The sequence below is a fragment of the Rhinopithecus bieti genome, unplaced genomic scaffold, assembly GCF_001698545.2.
Source record: "Rhinopithecus bieti isolate Rb0 unplaced genomic scaffold, ASM169854v2 scaffold_1017, whole genome shotgun sequence".
In the NCBI taxonomy this organism is placed as follows: domain Eukaryota; kingdom Metazoa; phylum Chordata; class Mammalia; order Primates; family Cercopithecidae; genus Rhinopithecus; species Rhinopithecus bieti.
Genome location: NW_016803657.1, coordinates 192,270 through 219,516, shown reverse-complemented (window position 1 = coordinate 219,516; position 27,247 = coordinate 192,270). Strand labels below are relative to the sequence as shown.

General features: G+C 53.4%; 1 protein-coding gene across 3 annotated transcripts in view; it reads left to right on the top strand.

Moving 5' to 3' along the window:
- Positions 1–7,232: 7,232 nt before the first annotated feature.
- The window catches only part of MACROD1 (mono-ADP ribosylhydrolase 1), a 175,391-nt gene continuing 155,376 nt past the window's right edge, over positions 7,233–27,247 (top strand). For all 3 annotated transcript variants that reach the window (XM_017892614.1, XM_017892604.1, XM_017892611.1), the window contains exons 1-3: positions 7,233–8,189; positions 21,922–22,023; positions 23,596–23,712. In XM_017892614.1, the coding sequence (XP_017748103.1) occupies positions 7,892–8,189; positions 21,922–22,023; positions 23,596–23,712 (517 nt within the window). In that variant the 5' untranslated portion in view covers positions 7,233–7,891. The remainder of the gene's footprint in view (positions 8,190–21,921; positions 22,024–23,595; positions 23,713–27,247) is intronic.

Sequence of the window (27,247 nt, the reverse complement as noted above, 5' to 3'; positions counted from 1 at the left end):
CCGAGGCGGGTGGATCACTTGAGGTCAGGAGTTTGAGACCAGCCTGGCCAACATGGTGAAACCCCATCTCTACTAAAAATACAAAAATTAGCCAGGCATGGTGGCAGGCGCCTGTAGTCCCAGTCACTCGGGAGGCCAAGGCAGGAGAATTGCTTGAATCCAGGAGGCGGAGGTTGTAGTGAGCTGAGATCATGCCACTGCACTCCAGTCTGGGCAACAAAGCCAGACTCTTATCTCAAAAAAAAAAAAAAAAAAACACCAGTCAGACTGGAGACTGGAGTAGAGCTCACCCCTAATGGCCTGATTTTAAGTTAATTACCTCTCTTTTTTTTTTTTTTGAGACAGAGTCTCGCTCTGTCACCCAAGCTTGAGTGCAGTGGCACGATCTCAGCTCACTGCAACCTCTGTCTCCCAGGTTCAAGTGATTCTCCAGCCTCAGCCTCCCAAGTAGCTGGGTTATAGGCGTGTGCCACCACGCCAAGCTAATTTTTGTATTGTTTAGTAGAGACGGGGTTTCTTCATGTTGGTCAGGCTGGCCTCAAACTCCTGACCTCAGGTGATACACCTGCCTCGGTCTCCCAAAGTGCTGGGATTATAGGTGTGAGCCACCGCACCCAGCCTTAATTACCCCTTTAAAGGCCCTGTATGCAAATACAGTCACATTCTGAGGTACTGGGGGTTAGGGCTTCAACATAGGAATTCAGGCAGACACCATTCAGCCCATAACAAGGGCTTTCACTTTTTTTTTTTTTTGGTAGAAATGGGGTCTCGCTATGTTGCCCAGGCTAGTCTTGAACTCCTGGGTTCAAGTGATTCTCCAGTCTCAGCCTCCAGATTAGCTGGGGCTACAGATGCACCAGCACGCCCAGCTAATATTTTTACTTTTATCTTTTTTAGACAGAGTTTAGCTCTTTTTGCTCAGGCTGGAGTGCATGATCTCGGCTCACCACAACCTCCGCCTTCCGGGTTCATGCGATTCTCCTGCCTCAGCCTCCCAAGTAGCTGGGATTACAGGCATGTGCCACCACGCTTGGCTAATTTTGTATTTTTAGTAGAGATGGGGTTTCTCCATGTTGGTCAGGCTGGTCTTGATCTCCCGACTTCAGATGATCCGCTCGCCTCAGCTCCCCAAAGTGCTGGGATTATAGGCGTGAGCCACTGCGCCCAGCCAATATTTTTATTTTTTGTGGAGTCAGGGTCCTACTACGTTTCCCAGGCTGGTCTCGAACTTCCAGGCTCAATCAATCCTCCTGCCCTCGCCTCCCAAAATACTGTGATTCCAAGCCTCAGCCACAGCACCCTGCTGGCTTTTACTTTTTACTTTATTTCTATGTTGTTAAAATTTATTACAATAACCATTACTTTTAAAGGATTTTGTGCACTTCAATCCAAATGTCCCTAAAGCATCTACCTCCTTCCTGGGCCTTCTCTGAAGTCAGAGTAGGGGCAGGTGAAGCCCTCCCTCTGCTGGCTCCAAGGATGAAACCCCCTGGCCCACTAAGGCCGTTCCCCTGGGGAGGGTGGCGTGGGATAAGAACATTCAGTATCTGTTTGGCCCTCTCGAGATCACTGAAGCCTTTCCCAGACAGCTGACATGGTCTTCAGATCATTCTGCCAAACATCAGGTAGAGGCTGGGCATGGTGGCTCTCACTTGTAATCCCAGCACTTTGGGAGGGCGACGTGGGTGGATCACTTGAGGTCAGGAGTTGAGAACAGCCTGGCCAATGTTGCAAAACCTCATCTCTACAAAAATACAAAAGTTAGCCGGGCGTGGTGGTGGGTGCCTGTAATCCCAGCTACTCAGGAAGCTAAGGCAGGAGAATTGCTTGAACCTGGGAGGCAGAGGTTGCAGTGGACCAGGATCGCACCACTGCACTCCAGCCTGGCCGACAGACTGAGACTCCATCTCAAAAAAAAAAAAAAGTGGAGGGGCATCTTCTGTTTTGCAGGCTCCTGGTTTATAGCTACAAGCTCTGGACATTTAATACCTTGTAATCCATCCTTCCCTTATATACCTCTCAACATAATGACTATACAATATGGCCAATGAAACGGATAGTAAAATGAAACATAGGCAAGTCATAAAGTGAAATATGAAGAGAGTAGTACAACCTGGATGAGGGTGGAATGCAAAATTGTCATCAGACAGAGAAGACGACAGGAGGACCTGAGAGCTGGAGGGATGGATGCTTATCTACCCAAATGAGGCAATAAAAAATAGAAAGATGGCAGGGTAAAAATGGGGGAGAGCTGCCACTTGAAAGACTCTCAGGAAACAGTGATGCATCAGACTTTATCATTAAGTCCCAGAGGAGAGGAGTGGATCTGGGGATCCCTTTAGATATGGTAGAATTCTCCTGGGTCCTGCTCTGGTCTTAAATCTCAGACCAGTAGCAGGAAAACCCTAACTGTACTGTGGTCCTGCATGTCCCTGCAACTTCAGCCCTGCTGTGATAGTGTATCTGCTCCTCTGGATGGCTTTGCCACCTTGAAAGGTGAGACCATGTGGAGCAGAGCCAAGGGGCCTCAGCTGACAGCCAGCACCAACCATCAGTTATGTGAGTGAGACCACCTTGGACCCCCAACCCCAGATGGGTTGTCAGATGACTATAGCTGCAGGTAAAGGAGTGAGACAGTGACACCAGTAGATGAACCGGCCAGCTTAGCCCAAACTGCTGACTTAGAACTGCTGTTATTTTAAGCCAGTAAATTTTCAGTGACTCATTACAAAGCAGTAGATAACCGTGACAGTCTAAGAGGATTTAAGTTCAGAAACAGTATTGAATATTTAAGATAACTGATTTGCCACATTATAAGTTTATTAGTATATAAGGGTTGCTTGGCTGGGCACAGTGACTCATACCTGTAACCCTAACACCTTGGAAGGCTGAAGCAGGAAGAATGCTTGAGCCCAGGAGTTTGAGACCAGCCTGGGCAACACAGTGAGACCCCATCTCTAAAAAAAAAAAAAGAAAAATTAACTGGGTGTGGTGACACACACCTATAGTCCCAGCTGCTCAGGAGGCTGAGGGTGGAGGATCGCTTGAGCCCAGGAGGTCAAAGCTGCGGTGAGCCATGATTGCTCCAGACCCTGTAGACATTGTCCCTGAGAAAAGGAAAACAAAAGAGGTACTTAAATGATAAGAAAAAAAAAAAAAAAAAAACCTTGTAAGTCTCTTCTGCTGGGAATTTGAGGTGTTTGAGAGGATCAGCTACTTTAACTCTGTAAAATATAGTTTAAAATCTATTAGAGGATTTAATTACTTAAGTTTGTAATTGGCATTCATTTTTAGAAGAATTTAATCTGTTGAACTTATGAGTTAATTAAATATTTATCAAAGTGAACATAATTGTTCTTTTATAAAATAATTAGTAGGCTTATACATAGAAAACTAGATTTATGAATTGCTCTTGGATGTTTAAGAAAACTAGTTTTAAAATTTATATGTTTAATAAATACAGTATTAATTTAAACACAAGCAGCAGTAGGTAGCTTTTCTTTGCACAAAACCCCTCTCCAACATTAAAATCCTCAACTGACAATGCCCTATGCCACAGCCCCAGTGGAAGATTCAGCATTCCACAGACTTCCACACCTCTGCTTCTATGGGTCCCTCTGCCTGGAATGCCCCCAACACATACACACCTTCCATACCTGGCAAAATTTTACTTTTTCCAAAAGATCCAGCTCAAATTCTATGAAGATATCCTCCCTCACCAATGTTCAGAATCCTGCTGCCTGCCCAGGACCACTTGTGCATGTGACCCAGGCCTCCAGTAGACCACGGAGAGGTATTAGCGGGAAACTTCACTATCACAGAGCTGAATCCCAGGAAAAAGAAACAGTAGCACTGGTACACAGTGGGCGTCCAGGGTGCTTCAGTAGCCTGGCAGTATAGGACACGGGTTTTGGAGATTTCTGAGCAGATGAATAACATGACATAAATGTTTTTTTAAAGTACATGTTTGTTGGCTGGGCACGGTGGCTCACGCCTGTAATCCCAGCACTTTGGGAGGCTGAGGTGGGTGAATCATCTGAGGTCAGGAGTTCGAGACCAGCGTGACCAATATAGTAAAACCTTTTCTACCAGAAATATAAAAACTAGCGGGGCAGGCCGGGCGCGGTGGCTCAAGCCTGTAATCCCAGCACTTTGGGAGGCCGAGATGGGCGGATCACGAGGTCAGGAGATCGAGACCATCCTGGCTAACACGGTGAAACCTCGTCTCTACTAAAATACAAAACCTAGCCGGGCGAGGTGGCGGGCACCTGTAGTCCCAGCTACTCCGGAGGCTGAGGCAGGAGAATGGCATAAACCCGGGAGGCGGAGCTTGCAGTGAGCTGAGATCTGGCCACTGCACTCCAGCCCGGGCGACAGAGCAAGACTCCGTCTCAAAAAAAAAAAAAAAAAAAAAAAAAAAAATTAGCGGGGCATGGTGGCACATGCCTGTAATCCCAGATACTTGGGAGGCGGCTGCTCCTTGAACCTGGGGGAAAGAGGTTGCAGTGAGCTGAGATCATGCCACTGCACTCCAGCCTAGGCGACAGAGCCAGACTCCATCTCTAAATAAATAAATAAACAAATACATGTTATTTATTTATTTATATTTAGAGACAAGGTCTCACTATGTTGCCCAGGCTGACCTCCAGCTCCTGGCCTCAAGTGATCTTCTTGTTTCAGTTTCCCAAGTAATTGGGACTGCAGGTGTGACCCACTACACCTGCCTTATTTTTTTTTGAGAGGGAGTCTCACTCTGTCACCCAGGCTGGAGTGCAGTGGCACGATCTCAGCTCACTGCAACCTCTGCCTCTCAGGTTCAAGCAATTCTCCTGCCTCAGCCTCCTGAGTAGCTGGGACTACAGATATGTGCCACCATGCCCAACTAATTTTTTTTTGTTTTGTTTTGTATCTTTAGTAGAGACGGGGTTTCGCTATGTTGGCCAGGCTGGTCTCAAACTCCTGACTTCAGCTGTTCTACCCGCCTCAGCCTCCTAAAGTGCTGGGATTACAGGCGTGAGCCACTGCACCCAGCCTGAGCACCAAGACTTTCTTATGACTGGGGACCCTGCCTCTACCTCATCATCCTCCCTAGATATTGCCAGGAAGGTTGCACAGGGCAGAATAATGGCTCTCTAAAGATTCCACATCCTAAATCCTACAGCCTGTAAATATGTTACATTTCATGGCAAAGGGGAATGAAGGTTGCAAATCAGCTAAGTAGAGAAATTGACACCGATTGTCTAGGTGGGCTCCATGTAATCACAAGGGTCCCTGAAGATGGAAGAGAAAGGCAGAAGGAGAGTATCAGAGGGAAATGCCACTACAGAAGAATGCTCAGATGCAACCGCGCTGGCTTTGAACATGGAGGAAGAGGTCTCAAGTCAAGGAATGTGAGTGGTCTCTGGGAATCAGAAAAGGCAATGATATAGGCTCTCTGCTAGGGCTTCCAGAAAGGAACATGGTCCCATGTTCCCCTTGATTGTAGCCCAGTGATACTCACATCATACTTCTGTCCTACAGAACTTTAAGATACTACATGTGTGTCGTTGAAGCCAGTGAATTTGCAGTAATGGTACAGCAGCAATGGAGAAGTAATATACTGCATCACCCACACGCCACATTTCACCAATCAGTGACATCTGCATAACCACTTTCCAGACCACAGATGGGAACCAAACAGACCTGGACCCAAGTTGGGGCTGGGATCCTGACTGTTCTGACCTTGGGCCAGTCATCTCTCTGCCTGGAGGTGGTGAGAGCTGAGGATATAACGGGCTAATGGAGGTAGTGGGAATGGACATAGAGGGCTTAGCTCAATATAGCTGGGACTTCGTGCATGTAGGTGTCGGCTGTCCTGGTTGCAGTCAGCAAGGTCCTTCTTTTACTCTGAGTTACTGGAGGGGCCACAACTGGTGAGGTGACCTGGAGCCTGACTCCTACATCCTGAACCATGTCTTGCTAATGTTTTCAGGAGAGGGTGCAGGCCTTGCTGGTGGTCCTGGAATGCTGGGGGCCATAGGCTCTTCCTTCCTGGCCTCTGGCCTCCCCTTTGCCCTCACTCCCAGGACTGATGACTGCGTACCCAGGTGCTGGCAAGTCTATGCTGTCTTGGACGGATTTAATGTCTGAAGTCCAAGGCTGAGCCCATGTTACCATCCCAGTGGTTCCATCTGCATCCATGGCAGGTCAGGGATCCTCCTACGGCCATCCAGGGTTATTGCCATACTCAGAGCCAGAGGCCTGGAGCACAGGAGCAGGTTTGCAACCAGCCAGACTCTCTTATTCCTAGCTGACAGCTCAAGAAGCTCGAGTCTCAAGAGGCTAGGGTACCCCAGGGTAGCAACACTAGTACTAGAACCTTCTCCGAAACCCTGGCTCGTTCCTTCCTGGTATTAAAATATATTAATTATTATTATTACTTTTGAGATAGGGTCTCACTGTGTTGTCCAGGCTGTAGTGCAGTGGTGCCATCATAGCTCTCTGCAGCCTTGAACCCTTGGGCTCAAGTGTTTGCCTGCCACAGCCTCCAGAGTAGCTGGGACTAGAGGTGAGTGTCTACAACCATACCAGGGTAATTTTTTTTTGTGGGGGCGGGTAGAGATGAAGGGGTCTCACTGTACTGCCCAGGCTGGTCTTGAACTCCTGGCCTCTGATAATCCTCTTGCCTCAGCCTCCCAAAGTGCTGGGATTACAGGTGTGAGGCACCTATTCATTATTAGATTCATTATATTATTATAATAGCCCAGCCTGTATTCATTATATTTATCATAAAGTAATATTAATAGTACATAAAAATACATAAAAGTACTTAAAATCCATCCTCGTGTTTTTTTTTTTTTTGAGATAGAGTCTCATTCTGTCACCCAGGCTGGAGTGCAATGGTGCCATCTTGGCTCACTACAACCTCCACCTTCCAAGTGCAGGTGATTCTCCTGCCTCAGCCTCCCGAGGCGGGTAATATATTTTAATTACAGGCATGCACCACCACACCTGGATAATTTTTGTGTTTTTAGTAGAGATGGGGTTTCGCCATGTTGGCCAGGCTGTCCTTGAACTCCTGACCTCGTGATCCACCCGCCTCAGCCTCTCCAAAGTGCTGGGATTACAGGCATGAGCCACCGCGCCCAGCCGGTTTTTGTAAAAAGAAAAGAAAAAAAACATCACCCCAATCCTTCCACCCTTGAACGCCACTTGAAGCCCAACCCAGCTGTTCTAGATTCTGCTCCAGCTGAGCCTTGGCCCCGGGGCTGTTAGGAGGCAGAGGCTCTGGGGAGAAGTCCCCAAACCGGATTTACCCGTTCGTCGCAACTGTCCCTAGGACGGCGGGCTGGGGTGTGGAGGCGGTGCCCTGCTGACCCTTGGGGAGATAAGCCCGGGTCGCCCAGGCTGCAAAACGCTCGGCACCGCGGAAGCCGCGCCAGGCTCTCCCAGCTCGGTAGGCAGCGGCCGGAGCGCCTGCTTCCTTGCGGAGCAGAGCGGCAGAGGGGCCCGGGGCTGCGTGGAAGGTCCGGGGGCTTCAGCCCGTGCGGGGAAAGCCGAGGCGCAGCCAACCAGAAAGCTAGAGGCTGCCGAGGCCACGCGGAGTGGAGGCACCTGGCGGCCACTGGAGAAGTGGGAGGGGCTCGGGCGTGGCTCCACCCGCGACACTGGGAGCCCAGGCGGGCGCGCACGTGTGTATACGGGTGCGTGGGCCCATCCGGCGGCCCGGACTACAAGTTCCAGGGTGCCCAGCGGCGCTCCCGGGTTTTCTGGCTGCGCCGCCCGCTGCCTCCGAGCAGGTCGCCGCTGGCTGGCAGTCGCCACCCGGTCCCAGAGTAAATAAGGGAGAGACACTCCCGAGCGCCGTAAATAGAGTCCAAGTGGGCGGAGAGCCGTCCCGCGCCGCCCGCTCATGTCTCTGCAGAGCCGACTGTCCGGCCGCCTGGTACAGCTGCGCGCGGCGGGGCAGCTGCTGGTCCCCCCGCGCCCCCGGCCCGGCCACTTGGCGGGTGCCACGCGGACCCGCAGCAGCACGTGCTGTCCCCCAGCGTTCCTGGGCGTGTTCGGCCGCAGCGCCCGGACCTCGGCGGGAGTTGGGGCGTGGGGGGCGGCGGCGGTGGGGCGGACAGCCGGGGTGCGCACTTGGGCCCCCCTGGCCATGGCGGCGAAGGTGGACCTGAGCACCTCCACCGACTGGAAGGAGGCGAAATGTAAGTGTAAGCACGAGGGGGCGCGAGGGAGAGGGCGGGCTCACGTGGGGCTTCCCGGCTGGGCAGCCCCCATCAAGCGAGCAGCCCCTTCCACCCGAGAGACCTGGGGAAGTTGAGGCCTCATCTGCCCTGGAACGGACCCCTCCTCCCCATTCACAGCCACCCCCGCCCCCTGTGTGTTCCCAGCCCCACAGAACAATTCACTCCAGACCGGGTCCAAGTGTCCACGCAGGGGGCAGCGTGAGGAAGGCGACCTTCCTTACCCCACTGGAATGGGTCACAGGGCACCCCAGAGATTGTGCAGGACCTACCACCTTCCTCCCCTGTGCAGGAGGAAAACTGAGGCCGAGTGTTGCAGCTGGTTTCCCCAAGGTCACTCAGGGAGCTGGTGGCAAAGTGGAGGTTATGATCCCGGACTCTCCAAACTTTTGAGCTGAGGGAACAGCTCCGGGGCTGGCGTCCCACCTGGTGGGGCATGTAACCCCACAGAGTGACCTCCCTGGCCTGGCCTGTCCTGCCTCCACCCCACCCCAAGCCCGCACTCTGATGCCTTTCTGGGCACGTGGTATGGTGCCCTTTTCCCCTTCTCGCTGGCCTCTGGCCACTTGTTAGCAGTTTGCTCATGCCAGGAACAGAGGTTAGACGAGCAGGTCAGGGCAGAGGTGGGGTCTTGTGCCTGTGACAACTGGTGACACCCCCCAAGAATCACACCACTTCCTCTTTCTCCTGGAGGGGGCATGAGTCCAGGGCCTGGGAAGGGAGAGAACCCAAGCTGCCGCTACTGAGCCCCAAATAGCTCTGCTGGGCACCCAGCTGTCCCTGCCTTTCAGGGTCTGCCTCCTGGGATCCTGTGACTCTTCCCAGCTGGATCCCCTTTCAAAAGTGCAGGGAAGTGGCTCATTGGCTGGGCCTCTGTGGTGGAGTAGGTATGGCCTCTGGGCTGGGCGGATAGGATGGAGGGTCCTGCAGTGTTAGGGGTGAAGAGAAGATGGCTTTCTCGGGACCAGAGGTGGAAATCAAAATGATTTACTCCTGACATGAATTGCGTGGCCTGGGCCAGGATCTAAAAGTGATGGCAGAAAGCACCGACTTTAGTCTGTGAGCCAATGGAGAACTTGTCAGGGACTTGACTCTTGCCCCAGAACAGCAGGAGGAGTTGGGGGCTGGCAGAGACCCCTGGAGGGGGAGCCACTGTCCCCACAGAGACCCTGCTCCCCTGAGCACTCTCTCAGAGAACAACAACTCAGGAGGTTGGGAAAGAGCTAGGGAGACAAGGCGCCCAGGCACCTGCTTGAGGGCTGCCGCTCTTTCCAGGATCCAGCCCCCACAACCCTACTCCTTGGTGCCAAGAAAGCAGCCAGACCTCGTGATTGGGCTGGGGTTCCTGGGCTGCTGTGCTGTCGCTGGGGTCTCCCTCTTTGCTTCGAGCTGGGATTTCCAATCATGCAGCGAACTTTTATTGAACGCCCTCTAGGTGGCCAGGCTGAGGACTCAGACGTGTGTCAGATAGGCAAGGGCCCTGCCCTCATGGAGCTTGTAATCTGGTGTGAAGATTACAAAGCATCTATTGTAAAGAATGTGTTCTAGCAGCTGAGACAAGGCCTGGTAACCTCAGTGCTGTGAAGACACCATAGCAGATGGGGCCACCTGAGCTGGGGAGGTCAGAGGAGGCATCTCGGGGTGGTGGGCTGAGAAGAGGCATCCAGCTGGGGAATGATATTCCAGACCCGTTATTGAGTGACAGTGGGCCAGGCCCAAGGAGTGGGACCGGTCTGGGGGCTCTGCCTGCTACTAAAGTCACAGTTAGAGGGACGCTTTTGGGGGTGAGACATGGAGATCCCCCAATAGTTATCTATTGCTGTGTAACAAAATAACCCGAACCTTAGTGGCTTAAAACAGCAAACCTGCATTCTCTCCGTCTCTGAGGGTCAGGAAACGGAGAGACGCTTAGCTGGGTGGTTCTAGCTCAGGGTCTCCCTCCTCTGAGGCCGGGTGGGACTTGGTTAGGGTCGGAGGATTCACTTTGGGGCCTCTCCATGGGGCTGCTTGAGTGTCTTATGGGATAGATGTCCTAAGCCTTTTCCCCCAGAGCATGTGCTTCACGAGAGGGATCGTGAGGAGACCCCGATGGAGCCACAGTGCTTTCTTTGTGACCTTGTCTTCAGAGTCTCTCCCGCTTTATTCTAGGGGTTAGAATTGAGTCAGGGAGTCTGGCTGTACTCTGGGAGAGGGGAATTAGACTCTACCTCTTGAAAGAAAGAATCTTAAATAATTTGCAGGTGTGTTTTTATTTTCTTAAAAAAATTTTTTTTTGAGACAGTTTTGCTCTTTTTGCCCAGGCTGGAGTACAGTGGTGTGTTGTCACTGCAACCTCCACCTCCTGGGTTCAAGTGAGTCTCCTGCCTCAGCCTCCTGAGTAGCTGGGATTAGAGGCGCCCGCCAGCATACCTAGCTAATTGTTGTTGTTGTTGGTTTGTTTGTTTGTTTGTTTTGAGATGAAGACATCTGTTGACCGGGTTGGAGTGCAGTGGTGCCATCTCAGCTCGCTGCAACCTCCACCTCTGGGGTTCAAGCGATTCTGCTGCCTCAGCCTCCCCAGTAGCTGGGATTACAGGCGTGTGCCATCATGCCTGGCTAATTTTTTTGTATTTTTAGTAGAGATGGGATTTCACTGTGTTAGCCAGGATGGTCTCAATCTCTGGACCTCATGATCTGCTCGCCTCGCCTCTCAAAGTGCTGGGGTTACAGGTGTGAGCCATTGCACCTGGCCAATTTTCTTAAATTTCTGTTTAAATTTTTTTTTTGAGATGAAGTCTCGCTCTGTCGCCCAGGCTGGAGTTCAGTGGTGCGATCTCGGCTCACTGCAAGTTCCGCCTCCCGGGTTCCCACCATTCTCCCGCCTCAGCCTCCCGAGTAGCTGGGACTACAGGTGCCCACCACCACACCCGGCTAATTTTTTGTATTTTTTAGTAGAGATGGGGGTTTCACCATGTTAGCCAGGATGGTCTCGATCTCCTGACCCCGTGATCCGCCTGCCTCGGCCTCCCAAAGTGCTGGGATTACAGGCGTGAGCCACCGTGCCCGGCCAAAATTTTTTTAATTAATTTAATTTTTTTTTTGAGACAGGGTCTCACTCTGTTGCTCAGGCTGAAGTGCAATGGTGTAATCATAGCTCACTACACCCTTAAACTCCTGGGCTCAGCGGTCCTCCTGCCTCAGCCACCTGAGTAGTTGGAACTATAGGCGCACATCACCTTGTGCAACTAATTTTTTTTTCTTTCGAGACAAGGTCTGTTGCCCAGGCTGGAGTGCAGTTGTGAGATCTCTGCTCACTGCATCCTCAACCTCCTGGGCTCAAGCAATCCTCCCACCTCAGTCTCCCAAGTAGCTGGAACTACAGGCATATGCCACCACGCCCCGGCTAATATTTTGTATTTTTTTGTAGAGACAGAGTTTTGACATGTTGCCCAGGCTGGTCTCAAACTCCTAAGCTCAAGCAGTCTACCCACCTCAGCCTCCCAAAGTGCTGAGATTACAGGTGTGAGCCACTGGCAGCTAATGTTTTAAAAACTTTGTTGTAGAGACTGGGTCTCACCATGTTGCCCAGGCTGGTCTCAAACTCCTGGCCTCAAGTGATCCGCCCACCTCAGCCTCCCAAAATGCTGGGATTACAGGTGTGAGCCACTGTGCCTGGACAAGTATATTTTTTAAGCCATCACATTATGGGAGATCTGGGGGGCTGCCTCAGCTGGACTCTGCCTCTGATTAGGGTCTGAGCCATGGCCCTTGAAGACCCCTACGCTTTTCATGGTTACGTTCTAATCACACTTTCAGCCAAGTTACATTTGACAGCCAAGTGCCGCAAGTGTAGAGATCTTCAGTGCACAGCATATGCAACTGTGCAGCCACTACATGGGTCAAAAGGTAGAGCATTGCCATCACCCCAGAAGTCGCCTCTTTTCACTTGGTACCGTCTGGAGCTAATCACTCTTGTGATACCTTTTCATTTTGTCTCTTTTTGAAGTCCGGCCCATTTTACTCAATATCCGGCTAGTTCGTCCATGTTATTGGATGTGGCAATGATTCGCTCTTTTTTATTGCTGTATAGTGTTCCAGCATATGAATGTACCACAGCTTGTTTCCCACTGTTTTGTTGTTTTGTTTGGTTTTGTTTTTTTGAGATGTAGTCTTGCTCTGTCGCCCAGGCTGGAGTGTAGTGGCGTGATCCCAGCTCACTGCAACCCCTCTGCTTCCTGGATTCAAGCGATTCTCCTGCCATGTTGTCCAGGTTGGTCTCAAAATCCTGACCTCAGGTGATCTACCTGCCTCGGCCTCCCAAAGTGCTGAGATTACAACCATGAGCCACCATATCCAGCCCCTACTCTTTCGTTGATAGCATTTGGGTTTCTTGTGAATAAAGCTGCGCTATACTTTTTTTTTTTTTTTTTTGAGGCAAGATCTCATTCTGTTGCCCAGGCTGAAGAGCAGTGGTGCAATCACAGCTCACTGCAGCTTGCAACTCCTGGGCTCAAACCATCCTCCCACCTCAGCCTCCTGAGTAGCTGGGACTATAGGTATGTTCTACCATGCCTGGCTAATGTTTTTAAAAATGTTTTGCAGAGACAGGGTCTCCTTGTTATCCCAGGCTGGTCTTGAACTCCTGGGCTCAAGTGATCCTCCCACCTCTGCCTGCAAATGTGCTAAGCACTGAGATTACAGATGTGTGCCGCTGTGTCTGGCTTCCTGAATATTCTCTCCATGTCTTTGATGGACATGTGTTCTCATTTCAGGGCTGTAGCTAGATAGGCCTCCAAATACTTGTCTGCCTGAGAGGATCCTCTCTCAAAGCCTGGCACACAGTAACCAAACTCACAAGAGACTGACGTATAGGTCAGAAGGCACAATGTGCGGTTCGTGGTGGGGAAATATAATGGCAGTGTGTCTGAAAACTCAGGTGTGCCTGGGCAGAACCTCCTGTCCCTATGGGAAAGCCTCATGGAAGCCAAATTGTAATCTTAGGATTGCTCAGAGCATGCATTCTCATCCAGGGCTGGTTGAGTGATTTTGGAAGCCTTGCCCTGGGCAAGGTAGGCAAGCTTCCCTGCTTGAGAAGGGTCAGTCCCCCCACAAGGATCCCCTTCCCAGGCATTTGCTCAGTATTTCCATCTATATGCAGTGCTGAGTGCCTGCTCTGGACCCATGTAAGGATGCCTAGCCCGCGGCCCAGCTTGTCCTCTAAGCTGATGACCAAATTCAGCTTCCCCCGGACACTCCTTTTCTTTACCTCGAAGCTGGTGCTTATTTCCATGGGCCCATTCTCCCTCCGGGTATGTACATACCTTCAGGCTGGATCTTCCTGGCTGGGAGACTTTCAGTCTTTTGGGGAGACTTCAGCAGTGTCTGATTTTACTAGCCAGGTGTTACTTTTTCTAATTTATATATATATATATATATATTTATTTATTTATTTATTTTTTGAGACCCAGTTTCACTCTTGTTGCCCAGGCTGGAGTACAATGGCGCGATCTCGGCTCCACCTCCCAGGTTTAGGCGATTCTCTTGCCTCAGCCTCCCAAGTAGCTGGGATTACAGGCATGCGCCACCATGCCTGGCTAATTTTGTATTTTCGGTAGAGACGGGGTTTCTCCATGTTGGTCAGGTTGGTCTTGAACTCCTGATCTCAGGTGATCCTTGCCTGCCTCGGCCTCCCAAAGTGCTGGGATTACAGGAGTGAGCCACCACTCCTGGCCTGTTTATTTATTTATTTATTTGAGATGGTCTCACTTTGTTGCCTAGGCTGGAGTGCAGTGATGGTATCTTGGCTCACTGTAGCCTCTGCCACCCAGACTCCAGCAATCCTCCCACCTCAGCCTCCCAAGTAGCTGGGATTACAGGTATGTGCCACCACACCCGGTTAATTCTTGTATTATTATTATTTTTTTCTGAGATGGGAGTCTCACCCTGTCGCCTAGGCTGGAGTACAGTGGTGTGATCTCGGCTCACTGCAACCTCCGCCTCCCGGGTTCAAGCGATTCTCCTGCCTCAGCCTCCTGAGTAGCTGGGATTATAGGCCTGTGCCACCACACTGGCTAATTTTTGTATTTTTAGTAGAGACAGAGTTTCACCATGTTGGTCAGGCTGGTCTCGAACTCCTGACCTCTTGATCCGCCTGCCTCAGCCTCTCAAAGTGCTGGGATTACAGGCGTGAGCCACTGCACCCGGCCTAATTTTTCTATTTTTTGTAGAGATGGGGTTTTGCCAAGTTGGCCAGGCTGGTCTTGAACTCATGAACTCAAGCAATCCACCCACCTCAGCCTCCCAAAGTGCTGGGATTACAGGCGTGAGTCACTGCGCCCGCCCTACTTTCTCTAATTTGATACCCTCAGTTTTGAGGCACTTCGTTATCCCCCTGGGAGTGCCTTTTCATCAGAAGATTGTGGAAACACCCTCCCTGGAAAGGCAGTTGAGCATGAGGGACTTAAGGTTAGGCCCTTGTCGGTATCTGGTGCTGTGTCATCACAGGAGGGGCCTGGCTTTGGCTCCTTGTTCCAACAACCCTTGCAGGCAGAGCTGTGAGCCACAAAGAGCAGGGACATTGTTGTCGTCAGACCTGGGGACGTGCTGCTGCTTCCTCGCTCTCCAAGCCTCAGTTTCCTCATCTATAAAATGGGACCAGTGGCACCTGCTTGGAGGTTGTGCTGGGATCACATTAGAAACCACTTTGGGCCAGGCATGGTGGCTCACGCCTGTAATCCCAGCACTTCAGGGGCCAAGCTGGGAGGATTGCTAGAGTCCAGGAGTTCGAGACCAGCCTGGGCAACATACCAAGACCTTATCTCTCCTAAAAATAAAATAAAATAAAGAAAAGGAAAGAAACCATTTTATATACCATGGCCCAGAATGGGTCCCAGCGGCCCCCCTTCCTTGTCACCCCTTAGACCCTCAGGTCTGTCTCCTGTCTCTGCTCTGTGCTGGCCATGGTGACACCGGGCTCTTGTAGGCTTGTCTCATGTGCTGGGGCCCTGAGCCTGCACAGCCTAAGCCATCCTCTCCTTGGTGACTCAAGGTAGGGCTGCTACACTCCAGCCTCACACCACACTGTGCAGAAGCCAGGGCTAATTTCAGCCCCCATGGGATTTCATCCAGCGTGGAGGGCTTATCTGATTTGAATGCAGCACTGACAAATTTTCCAGGTACCCCTGGGAGTCGGGGGACTTCTCCCACCTGTCTCCTGGGGACACAGCCTTGCCAGTGCTCTGGTGTGGGCGGAGACAAGGGGGCAAGGGAGAGGAGAGAGGCTCCAAGGTGCCGCGTGCTCTGTCTCCCTTTGCTTGAGCTGTGGGCTTTGACAAGACCCTGTTCTTGCAGGCCGGTGAGCACAGGTGATTAATGCCCCTGCCACCGAGTCTAAATGCTGCTGCGTTCTGGGAGCCCAGCCTTTATCAGCCCTGCCCACCTGGCATTCTCTCTGAGAGGAGCTCTGCCTTGGCGCCCCGGCCTGCCCTCACCTCTCTGAACACCATCTTGAAAAGTGCCATAAAGACACTTCTTAAAACACATCATTGAATTCCCGTTGGCCTGCTGCACTTTATGGTTCTGGCAGAGCCTGCTTCCTCCTGCTCGGCTTTTCGTGCCTGGGAGCCTCTGGAAGCTTCGTCCGGGGTCACGCCTCTCCATCAAAATTTACTGTGGACATCTTTTTACAACACCTGTCTCACTGAGCTGTGAAATACTCTCGCCTCTTCAAAAATGAAAGAAAATGAAAATGCATGTTTTACATCTTTTATAAAAAATAAAATAAAACTCACTTGTGCTTTAAGTCTGCATTTGTCCTTCTTACAGGAGGAGGTGGGAAATGTTAGAAATTCATGGGCAAGGCCGGGCGCGGTGGCTCACGCCTGTAATCCCAGCACTTTCCGAGGCTGAAGCGGGTGGATCATCTGGAGTCAGGAGTTCAAGACCAGCCTGGGCAACATGGTGAAACCCCGTCTCTACTAAATATACAAAAAATTAGCTGGGCATGGTGGTGCATGCCTGTAATCCTAGCTACTCAGGAGGTTGAGGCATGAGAATCGCTTGAACCCAGGAGGCGGAGGTTGCAGTGAGCCTCAATCGCACGACTGCACTCCAGCCTGGGTGAGAGAGTGAGACTCTGTCTCAAAAAAATAAAAACACAGAAATGCGTGGGGCATGTTCCCAGCTTAAGGCCCCTGTTTCTTCTCCGGGGGAATGAAGAGGGGTCCGGTGGGCAAAGACTGCCGACAGAGGACATGGAGGTGAGAACGCCGAATGGGCGCACTTGGCCTTTTCTTTCCCCTTAAATCAGAAACCAGTGCAGTGTGTAGCTCTTTGGGGATCAGCCAGGCCACAGCCTTGTTCTGGTGGTGAGGAGAGACATGCGTCTGGCATGCTGGCCTTCTGAGGTATGCACTTGGGCTCCATAGACTAGAAGGGACAGGCTGACAGATGTCCTCAAGTTCGGCACCCAGCCGGCTGGGGCAGAGCCAGCATGCTGTCTCTGGGAAGTGGAGCCATCCTGTGGGCTTTGCTGGAGAGAAGGGGCTGTGTGGGCTGTGGGTCACTCAGACCAGGCCACCATGCTTAGGGAGGACAGTGTGGGAGGAAGCCCAGGTTCCTCTCACTTGTGTGTGACCGGGGGCAGGTCACTGTGCCTCTTCTCTAGAACATGGTGGTGGCATCTGCCAGATGATATCTGCTAGGGCACCTGAGGTGTCTCTGGTCACCCAGGTCTAGTACCATGGGATGCCTAGGGCCTGCCCAGCCGGAGACACTTCAGCAAGGCCTCTGGGGTCCATCTGGGTCCTAGCCCACCAGTCCCGGCAGCATCACGGTGGGTTACCTGACTTTCTGGCCACAGGCCCAGCCGTCTGGGAGTGCCCACAGAGTGGCATGCCAAGCCTCGCAGTGGGGAGGTCACAGTTACACAAGGTGACAAATATGGGCACTCAAATTATTTAGAGACAAGGTCTCTGTTGCCCAGTCTGGAGTGCAGTGGCACAATCACAGCTCACTGCAGCCTTGACCTCCCAGACTGAAGCGATCCTCCCGCCTCAGCCTCCTGGGCAGTGGGGACCACAGACACACGCTCAGCTGATTTTTTTTTTTTTTTTTTTTTTTTTTTTGAGATGGAGTTTTGCTCTTGTTGCCCAGGCTGGAATGCAATGGTGTGATCTCAGCTTACCGCAACCTCTGCCTCCCAGGTTCAAGTGATTCTCCTGCCTCAGCCTCCTGAGTAGCTGGGATTACAGGCATGTGCCACCATGCCCGGCTAATTTTGTGTTTTTAGTAGAGACGGGGTTTCACCATGTTGACCAGGCTGGTCTCAAACTCCTGACATCAGGTGATCCGCCTGCCTCAGCCTCCCAAAGTGCTGGGATTACAGGTGTGAGCCACCATGCCAGGCCACTCGGCTGATTTTTTTGTATTTTTTGGTAGAGATGGGGTTTCTTCATGTTGTCCAGGCTGGTCTCGAACTCCTGGGCTCAAGCGATTGGCCTGCCTTGGCCTCCCCAAGTGCTGGGGACCTAAATACTTAGGCAAGGTCCTCTGGCTGCTATGTTCCCAAGTTGGAAAAAAAAGTTCCCCACAATTTTGTCCTGTTTGCTTTGTTCTCTTTGGGCCTATTTTGCCACCAGGAAGGAGTGAATGTGCCTGGTGTGTAGACTGCACTTTGCAGTTCACAGCCACCTTCTCCTTTGACCCTCCCGGCAAGCCTGGGTGTTAGCAAAGGAAGGTCTGCCTTGTCCCTATTCTAGAGATGGGAAAACCGAGGCTCCAGACCGAGCATGGTGTTGGGAGGTCATGAGCCCAAACCTGGCGGGACCTGTAACAGAAGAAAAGGCACAGCCTGGGTTTAGGCCGGCTGCCACCAGCATCTGTCACAGCTCTTGCAGGCAGGCTCTGTGGGAGTCAGAGGCTCAGAAGAGAGTGGAGGGACAGCTCCGGAGGTTGCTCGCTTAAAGAGGGTCTTGAATCTGTGCAACTGATTAGAAGACGTAGGGAGGAAAGCAGCAAGGACACTTCCTGTCCACAGGGAAGGCAGGAGGGGCCGTGGCATGGGGTGTGGTGACCTTGACCTTGTTGGGGGGAGGGACCAGACTGGGTGGACTGAAGGGAGCATGGAAGGGAGGAAGTGGAGACAGCAGAGGAGGGGGCAGCTGCCAGGGGTGTGGAATGCGGGCGTCGAGGGTGGGGACAGGGATTGTTTGAGGGCAGGCAGGACGGCCTGGTGGAGGGGGACCTGCAGCAGTGAGTCCTCTGGGAGGTGGGCCTGGCAGGTGGCAGCACTGACAGGAGGGACCTTCATGCCCAGTGACCTGAAGGAGGGAGGACAAGGTGCGGGCAGGTGGTGGAGGTGCCCGGCTCAGTGGGGGAGGACAACAGCTGGGGGAAGAGTGGGGCAGCTGGGGAGAAGGAGGAAGGGGAGTCCACTGCCAAAGCAGCAGCTGAGTGGCCAGGCTGACAGAGCCCCATGGGGAGGTGAAAATTTAGAGGCAGCCTCTGCTTGGTGGTGGGATTTCCTCCAGTGATTTACAGCCCCTGGGACCAACCAGAGAAATTGGGATCACTTCCTCCCTGAAGCTTTCCTGGCCTCCCCTCTTCTCGGTCAGGCTCCAGGACCTCACCTTGGTGAAGGTGAGGATGCTTGATAAATATTTATTAACTGACTTATTGACATTCGAGCTGCCGATGAGAGGTGCAGAGCCCGGATGGAGTGGCCTCTCCTCCCTGGCCTGTTCTTTGCCCTCGGTAGGTGGTACCGGCTTCCAGCAGCTCAGCCCTTTGCCACGTGCCAGGCTAGCCTGGTCCACTTCCTGTGAAATGCAGGAGGTAGCTTCCCACAGCCTTATTATACAGAAGAGGCCAGCAGAGGCTTGGGAATGCTCCTTGCAGATACCAGCGTCCGCTACCCCCACACAAAGAAAGGATTCTTCAGATGGGAGCCCCTGGCCTGCTCCTCAGGTCCTGCTGGGGCCATGTGCCCAGCAGGGAGGCTGGCCTCTTGAAAAGGGGGGGCAGGGAATGGGCTGTGAGAAGCAAGGGACACTAGTGATGGAGGGGCCAGCAGAGGTACCCTTGGCCCCTTAGAAAGAACGCACATGGCGGCCGGGCGCGGGGGCTCACGCCTGTAATCCCAGCACTTTGGGAGGCCAAGGCGGGCGGATCACGAGGTCAGGAGATCGAGACCATCCTAGCTAACACGGTGAAACCCCATCTCTACTAAAAATGCAAAAAAGTAGCCGGGCGTGGTGGTGGGCGCCTGTAGTCCCAGCTACTTGGGAGGCTGAGGCAGGAGAATGGCGTGAACCTGGGAGGCGGAGCTTGCAGTGAGATTGCACCACTACACTCCAGCCTGGGCGACTGAGCAAGACTCCGTCTCAAAAAAAAAAAAAAGAAAAAAACCATCTCTACTAAAAATGCAAAAAATTAGCCGGACGTGGTGGCAGGCGCCTGTAGTCCCAGCTACTTGGGAGGCTGAGGCAGGAGAATCCTGGGAGGAGAGGTTGCAGTGAGCTGCGATCACGCCCTGGACTCTAGCCTGGGCGACAGAGTGGGAAAAAAAAAGACTCCGTCTCCAAAAAAAAAAAAAAAAAAAAAAAGAAGGCACATGGTAACACTAATGGGATAGTATCTTAGTGAAAGCATTTTTTTTTTTTTTTGGCAGAGTCTTGCTGTGTTGCTTGCCTAGGCTGGAGTACAGTGGCATGATCTCGGCTCACTGCAACCTCAGCCTCTCGGGTTCAAGCGATTCTCCTGCCTCTGCCTACCAAGTAGCTGTTATTACAGGTGCCCACAACCACGCCCAGCTATTTTTTGTAATTTTAGTAGAGACAGGGTTTCACTGTGTTGGCCAGGCTGGTCTCGAACTCCTGACCTCAGGTGATCCACCCACCTTACTGGGATTACAGGCGTGAGCCACTGCGCCTGGCCATGTGAAAGCATTTTCAATCTGGTTATAGCGCTCCTGGGATGAAGTCAGTTCCCTACCTCTATTAACCCACAAACAATTTTATTCTCCTACGACCTTTACATACTGTTCCTGCTGCCAAACACCCTTTCTGGCCCTGGCTACTTCTCACGCCTCTTCCGAGTCTCCCTTAAGCCTCCCCTGCCGCCCTGCCTGGTCAGGGTTCCAGGGAACTCCTCTGCCAGTCCCTGAGTGTCTCATAGCGCATCTCAGAATTGGAATTGCTTGACTAAAATGCCTGGACCAGCTTCTGTCTCCCTGGCTGGGTTGTAGATTCACGAGGCCCAGGGCCAGGTCAGCCCGCTCAGTGCATCTCTGGCACTGAATGCAGGACCTACTTGTGCCCAAGCATGTTTATGGAAGAGGGGGCAGAAGTGGCTGCCAGGAAAGGTGGCTCTGGCTTGAGCAGCAGTTGAGGCTGACCAGGGGTGGGCGTAGCCTTTTGTGATGACCCCAGCTTTGCATCCAGCAGGGACTCTGGACTGGGCCCCTTGCATGAGTTCTGTCATCTAATGCTCTCAGCATCCTTGGGCTCTTATCACCACTGCCAGCAGCTGTCAGATGAGGAGATGGAGGCCTGAATGGTGAAGTGACTCTGGTGGAGAAAACACCCTGCTGTGTGAGGGTGGCCTCCCAATCTCCCTAAGCATTTGTGGAGGGACCTACCTGTCCCCCTCACCATCATGTGCATAGAAACTTCCAGGCTGCAATCCTTCCTTTCTCACCACCTCCTCTAATTGCTCTCCCACCTCTACATACTTCTTGATGCTTTTTGGGTTTCTCAATTGTAGCCTTTGCTGTTTGCTGTGGGGGCTGCCCCATACTGGGAGCCTGTGGTCTAGGGAGCCAGGCAGGGCTGAGAGCCTGGGTGTGCAGGTGGCCTCGGGCCAGCAGGGGGAGCCCGCGAGCTGCGAGCCTGGCCCGGCGCGGTCGGGGCGGGCCTTTCTGAAACGGGTTCCAGGTTTCTGTGCCTGGTGCCACCCCCAAGGGAAGGCGGAGCCCATGGGAGAGTGCCCAGGCAAGGGGGAGCCGGCCAGGGTAGACCCAGAGTCTGTGAGCAGGTGGGGGGTGCCTGGCTCCTCTCTCAAGTCCCTGCTGTGTGAGGGTGGCCTCCCACCCTTCCTGAGCCTCGGTTTCCTCATCTGTAAAATGGGGGTGATTCCAGCCCCATTGGTCATGCTGGGAGTCCTCAGCCGCTGCTGGGAGGATGTTGGGGACAGGTACCAGGTCCACTTGGTCCTGCAGCTCCTGGAGGAGGACAGCTGTCCCGCTGCCTCCATGCAGTGACAGTGAGGGCAGAACTGACTGGCGGTGGGACTGACGGATAATGTCACCGGCTGAGTGCTGCCAACCGGCTTGGCTTTAGTGTGTGGGAGGAAGCTCGGAGCTGTTCCTCAGGGGACGTCTTCACCCCCGTTCTAATCAGGGAGAAATGGGGGACCCAAAGAGATGTGGACTCTGCTGGAAAGTGGCAGAGCTGAATTCTGAACCCAGGTCTGCGATGCCTGAGCCGGTCCCTCAGCTTCCCCAGACCTCAGTTTCCCTCCCTGAACAAAGAGAGCAGGACAAGATACTCTAGGGGCCTCTGAGGCTCCCCCAGCATGCCCGCCCTGTGTGCCCAGGGAAGGATGGACAGGAAGGGCTGGTTTGCATTCTTGGACGAGGCAGGAAGGGAGATATGGGAGTGTGAGTAACTGGCCAGCTCCTCTGCCCCCACCCTGACCCTCCTTCCTGCCTCTGCAGCCTTTCTGAAGGGCCTGAGTGACAAGCAGCGGGAGGAACATTACTTCTGCAAGGACTTTGTCAGGCTGAAGAAGATCCCGACGTGGAAGGAGATGGCGAAAGGTAGGCCCTGCTCGGAGGAGGCCCTGGTGGGCAGGCTCCAGACCCGTGGCTTGGGAGAATCGTGCAGACAAGAAGAGCGAGTCCAGCAGCGTGTATCGAGTGCTTGCTGCAGGCAGGCGCTCTGCGTGTATCACCTCATTCAGTTATTTTGTTTTATTTTTTGAGACAGAGTTTCACTCTTTTTGCCCAGGCTGGAGTGCAATGGTGCGATCTTGGCTCACTGCAACCTCCGCCTCCCGGCTTCAAGTAATTCTCCCGCCTCAGCCTCCCGAGTAGCTGGGATTACAGGCATGTACCACCACGTCCGGCTAATTTTGTATTTTCAGTAGAGATGGGGTTTTACCATGTTGTCCAGGCTGGTCTTGAACTCCTGACCTCAAGTGATCTGCCCACCTCGGCCTCCCAAAGTGCTGGGATTAAAGGCGTGAGCCACCAAGCCCCGCCACCTCATTCAATTATTTATTTATTTATTTAATTTAGTTTAGTTTTTTGTTTTTTTTGTTTTTGTTTTTTGTTTTTTGTTTTTTGTTTTTTTTGAGACGGAGTCTCGCTCTGTTCCCCAGGCTGGAGTGCAGTGGCGTGATCTCGGCTCACTGCAAGCTCCGCCTCCCGGGATCACGCCATTCTCCTGCCTCAGCCTCCTGAGTAGCTGGGACTACAGGTGCCCGCCACCACACCCGGCTAATTTTTTTTTGTATTTTTAGTAGAGACGAGGTTTCACCGTGGTCTCGATCTCCTGACCTTGTGATCCGCCCGCCTCAGCCTCCCAAAGTGCTGGGATTACAGGCGTAGTTTAGTTTTTGAGATGGAGTCTCACTCTGTCACTGAGACAAGTGCAGTGGCGTGATCTCGGCCTTCTGCAACCTCCGCTTCCTCGGTTCAAGCAATTCTCCTGCCTCAGCCTCCTGAGTAGCTGCGATTATAGACATGCACCACCATGCCTGGATAATTTTTGTGTTTTCAGTAGAGATGGGGTTTCACCATGTTGGCCAGGCTGGTCTCGAACTCCTGACCTCAAGTGATCTGCCCTCCACGGCCTACCAAAGTGCTGGGATTATAGGCGTGAGCCACTGTGCCTGGCCACTTCATTCAATTACTAACACAACAAGTGCAATTTTTATCCCCATTATATGGTAGGGAACAGAGCCCTAGGTTAGGTGAGCCACTTGCCTGAGATTACTTGCTTGTGGGGAGCTGGGGTTTGAAGTGCGATTTGGTTGCTTACGGTAGGGTGTGTTGGTGAGACAGCAGGCCTGGTGACGCATAAACCTGGGCAAGTCCCTGACCCACCTAATCCTCAGTTGCTACCTCTGTGAAATGGGATGGATGATATTAGCACTGTACCTGCTGGTGGCCTTGCTGTCAAGATGCAAGGAGTCCCCGCATGATGCTGGCACACAGTAGGTGCTCCTCAGCGTGGGTTCCTGGTACTGGGTCAGCAGTCATCATGCTGCAGGATGCCTCTGGAGGTGGAGGGAGGTCGATAGGGAAGGCCCTGGCCCCTGGGCCCTGGCTGGGTCCCTCTGCAGTGGGCAGCCTTGCTGTGACCTCCCCGGCCCCTACTTGTTCCAGGGGTGGCTGTGAAGGTGGAGGAGCCCAGGTATAAAAAGGACAAGCAGCTCAATGAGAAGATCTCCCTGTTCCGCGGCGACATCACCAAGCTGGAGGTGGATGCCATCGTCAACGCCGGTGAGTGGCTGGCCTGAACCAGAGCCCTGGTGGCCACCCCGTTGCCTTTGCTCTACTCTGCTGTGCCAGGCCTGGGTGGACGCCACCTGGCTCCAGTGAGGCTCGGGTTGCTGGCAAGGACGGTCTGCTGGCGCCATGGCAGCCCAGCACGTCGGCCACTCGGACTCCTCTTCCCTTGAAACCCTGACCTGCTGTGTCGGGGGCGCCTTGCTCCACTGAGACCCATTAGTGGCCGGGGAAGGAGGAGAGCTGGGCTGGAACTGGGCTTCCCTGCCAGGAAGGCAGAGGCCACAGCAGGGAGGTCTGACCTTGGGGGGCCACAGAGGCCCCAACCACCACCTGCCTTCCTCTGCCTTTGGCCTGCCCTGCCCTCCTTTCAGACCTGGGCAGGTGAAGGAGCTTGTCGAGGGATAGTGGGGGCAGAGAGGTCCCCTGCGGTCCCCTGGCAGCTTTCCAGTGCCTGGAAACGGGAGCTGCTCAGCTTCCTGCGCTCGCCTCTTGCTGGCTTGGCAGTTTGTTGTGATGAGTGTGGGAGCCGGCTGCTGCTTTGTGGGAGGGAGGAAGGGGGCTGCTTCTCCACGCAGGCAGTGGTTGTCTGGCAAGGTCAAAGGTGCCAGGAAAGGACTTTGGCATGGGGTGTCAAGGGCACCAGCAGGTGGCTTGTGGAACAGGTCGAGTGCCGGCTGAACCCCGGCCCTCACCCACCTGCTCACTCGCTCCTTTGCTTACCCGGCATCTGCACCAAGCATCGGAGGAAGGGGGGGGCCCTTTTTCAGACCCTGAATTTGGGGGGCAGATCCTCTCATCTTGGACTCCAGTTCATGGGAAAACCCTGCCGTGCCAGCCCCTCCCCAGCCTGTGCAGGCCCAGGGCACCCCCAGGAGCTTCTCGACTCTCCTTCGTCTCCACTTTGGGCTTGTAGTGGTCGTGCTTGGCCCCAGCGCTGTCCCCCAGTGACTCTGGGGCTTGGTGGCGCCGATGCTATGAGCATTTCCGTTGATCTCTCTGAGTTACGGGCTCTAGGATCCGGAGAGGGAAGGTCACTCAGCTGCCCTGGGCCTGGTCCATGGTGTCTGAGTTGTGTTTCCTGAAGCAACCTTGCTCTGTGCGTCTTCCCACCGTTGACTGCAAAGCTGGATAGTCATATGGGGCTGCCTTGCCCACACATTACCTGTCTAGGCACACAGGTGACAAGTTACACGTAGGCAGGAGTTTCTGCTCAGAGTGGCTGGCTGAGGGGAGCAGGGGGAGCTAGAGTCACCTTGGGCTTCTGCAGGTGGTTCTGGTGTGTTTCTCTAGGGCCACTAGGAAGAGGACTGCTAGTCCATCTGGGGACACATGGCTAAGACAAAGCCACATCTGGGTTGGCAGATGTTACAGCGGCCTGGGGGAAGGGTGTTCTTGCTGCCTGTGCCCAGGAGGGGCTGGCCTGGAACAGACGGGCAGAGCCTTGGGGCTGTGGCTGAGAGGGCAGTCAGGCAGGACAGTGGGTACTCCAGCCCTGCCAGTCACTGGCAAGCGTGTGAGAGGTACCCCAGCGGTATCTTCTTGCTGAGCGGCAAAGTGGCCAGAGGGAAAATGAGGTATCTTGTGAACTCTGTCCCCCTTGATTGGTGATTGGCTGCAACATGGGTCAGGAGAAAGGGTTCAGGGAACAAGGTGGGGTGTTGACGGGTGCAGATGGAACAGGGGACACTCTGGAGGCTGCACCCGGGCTGTGGGCATGATTAACGCCACTTCCTAAGTGCTCTTGGGAGTCGCCAGGCTTTGGATGCAGCAGCTCCATCAGAAGTGCTTTAGTGCCAGCTCCATTTGCACCAGGGCCAGGGCTGGGGCAGTGCTGGCTGAGTTTCTCTGGGGACTCCCCTTCTCCGTGTCCTTGCCTAGGCCTCTGTTTCCTCCTCTGCACAATGAGGATGGCAAAGAAAGCACCCATCAGGTTGCTGGGGGCACTTGGAGCTGATGCACGTGACGTGCAAGTGGTGCTCACTCGTCACCAGGCGGGAATCGGGGCTCAGCACCTCGCATTGGTGCTGAAACTGGTGTCATCAGCGCCATTCTGGGCATCACCCCTGTCCTGGGGGTGCTGAGGGACATGGTACCTCCTGCAGATGATCAGCTTTCGCCTCCCCCTGCTTGCCTCAGTTTACCCACACTCCTCTTGGTGTGTTTTCCTGGGATCTTTTTGTTCTAGAATCTCACAGCCAGTAGGACCCAGTACCCACCTGGAATCCCAGGGAATGGCGGAGGCAGGGTCTGGACACAGGCTTCCCACACAGAGCCCGAGTCTCCTTCGGCCGTCCAGGGCTTTGTGGAACCCCAGCGTTCAAAGTGGCTTTGGCACTGGTCAGGCCTCCAGGGTCCTGGGTGGCCTTGGCTCCCACCCCAGCCCCTTTGCCCACCAGGGGGCAGCAGAGATCGCAGTTCCCAGGAGCCCATAAATCAGCCTGTTTATTAGTGGAATAAAAGTCGTCCACAACGGCAGGGCTTTTCGGGGCTGCATAAATCTGCGTCTGTGCCTCGTGAAACCCATATGTGCTTAATTCATATGTAAAGTTTCAAGCAGGAAGAGAATATGTGTCCATTAAATTCTATTTGACTTGATTATAATCATTAGCCATGAATAATTACTTCTCAGTGCCTACCGCGGAGCCACCACAATAAGCAAGAGGAGAGAGCAATTATCTTGGGGTGGGGATTTTTAAATTTATATTTTTGAAGCCAGGAGCAGTGCTGGCCCCGCGGGCGTCAGTGGCCCATGGAGAACGCCGCGGGTCACACTGGGCTGGGAGCTTGAGGTCTGGCCGCCCGCCGGAGCTTCTGGATTTTGTTGTGGGGGGCGGTTCTCTTTGTTCCTGCTGCCATATGGGAGGGGCTGTCACTGCCTGGGCTTGGGTCCAGCTGCAGGGATGTGGAGGGGAAGGGTGCAGTGGGAGCTAGGAGAGGGCTGTGAGGGAAAGGGGGGCGGGGGGAGCTCCCAACCCCCCACCTTCTTCCATCCTGAGAAGCTGTGGGCTTGAAGGGGTCTCCAGCCAGGCTGTGGGCATCTCTCTTGCCACTCAGCAGGGTCCTGGGGATCCTTGGAGAGGGCAGTTGCCAGGTGTCCCCCTGCCTGCCCCCCTCACTTCTTCTCCTCCCTGAAGAGGCATCTGCCTGTGACCTCCCTCAGGCGTTTAAGAAACAACCCTGGGCGGGGTGGGGTGGGGGGGCGGCAGTAGCTCACTTCCTGTAATCCCAGCACGGTGGGAGGCCGAGACAAGAGAATCACTTGAGCTCAGGAGTTTGAGACCAGCCTGACCGACATAGTGAAACCCTGTCTCTACAAAAAAAATTTTAAAAAATTAGGCATGGTGGTGTGTGCCTATAGTCCCAGCTACTCAGGAGGCTGAGGCAGGAGGATTGCTTGAACCTGGGAGGTTGAGGCCGCTGAGCCACGGTTGTGCCACTGCACTCCAGCCTGGGTGACAGAGTGAGACCCTATCTCAAACAAACAAACAAACAAAAAATATATATATATATATATATATATATATAT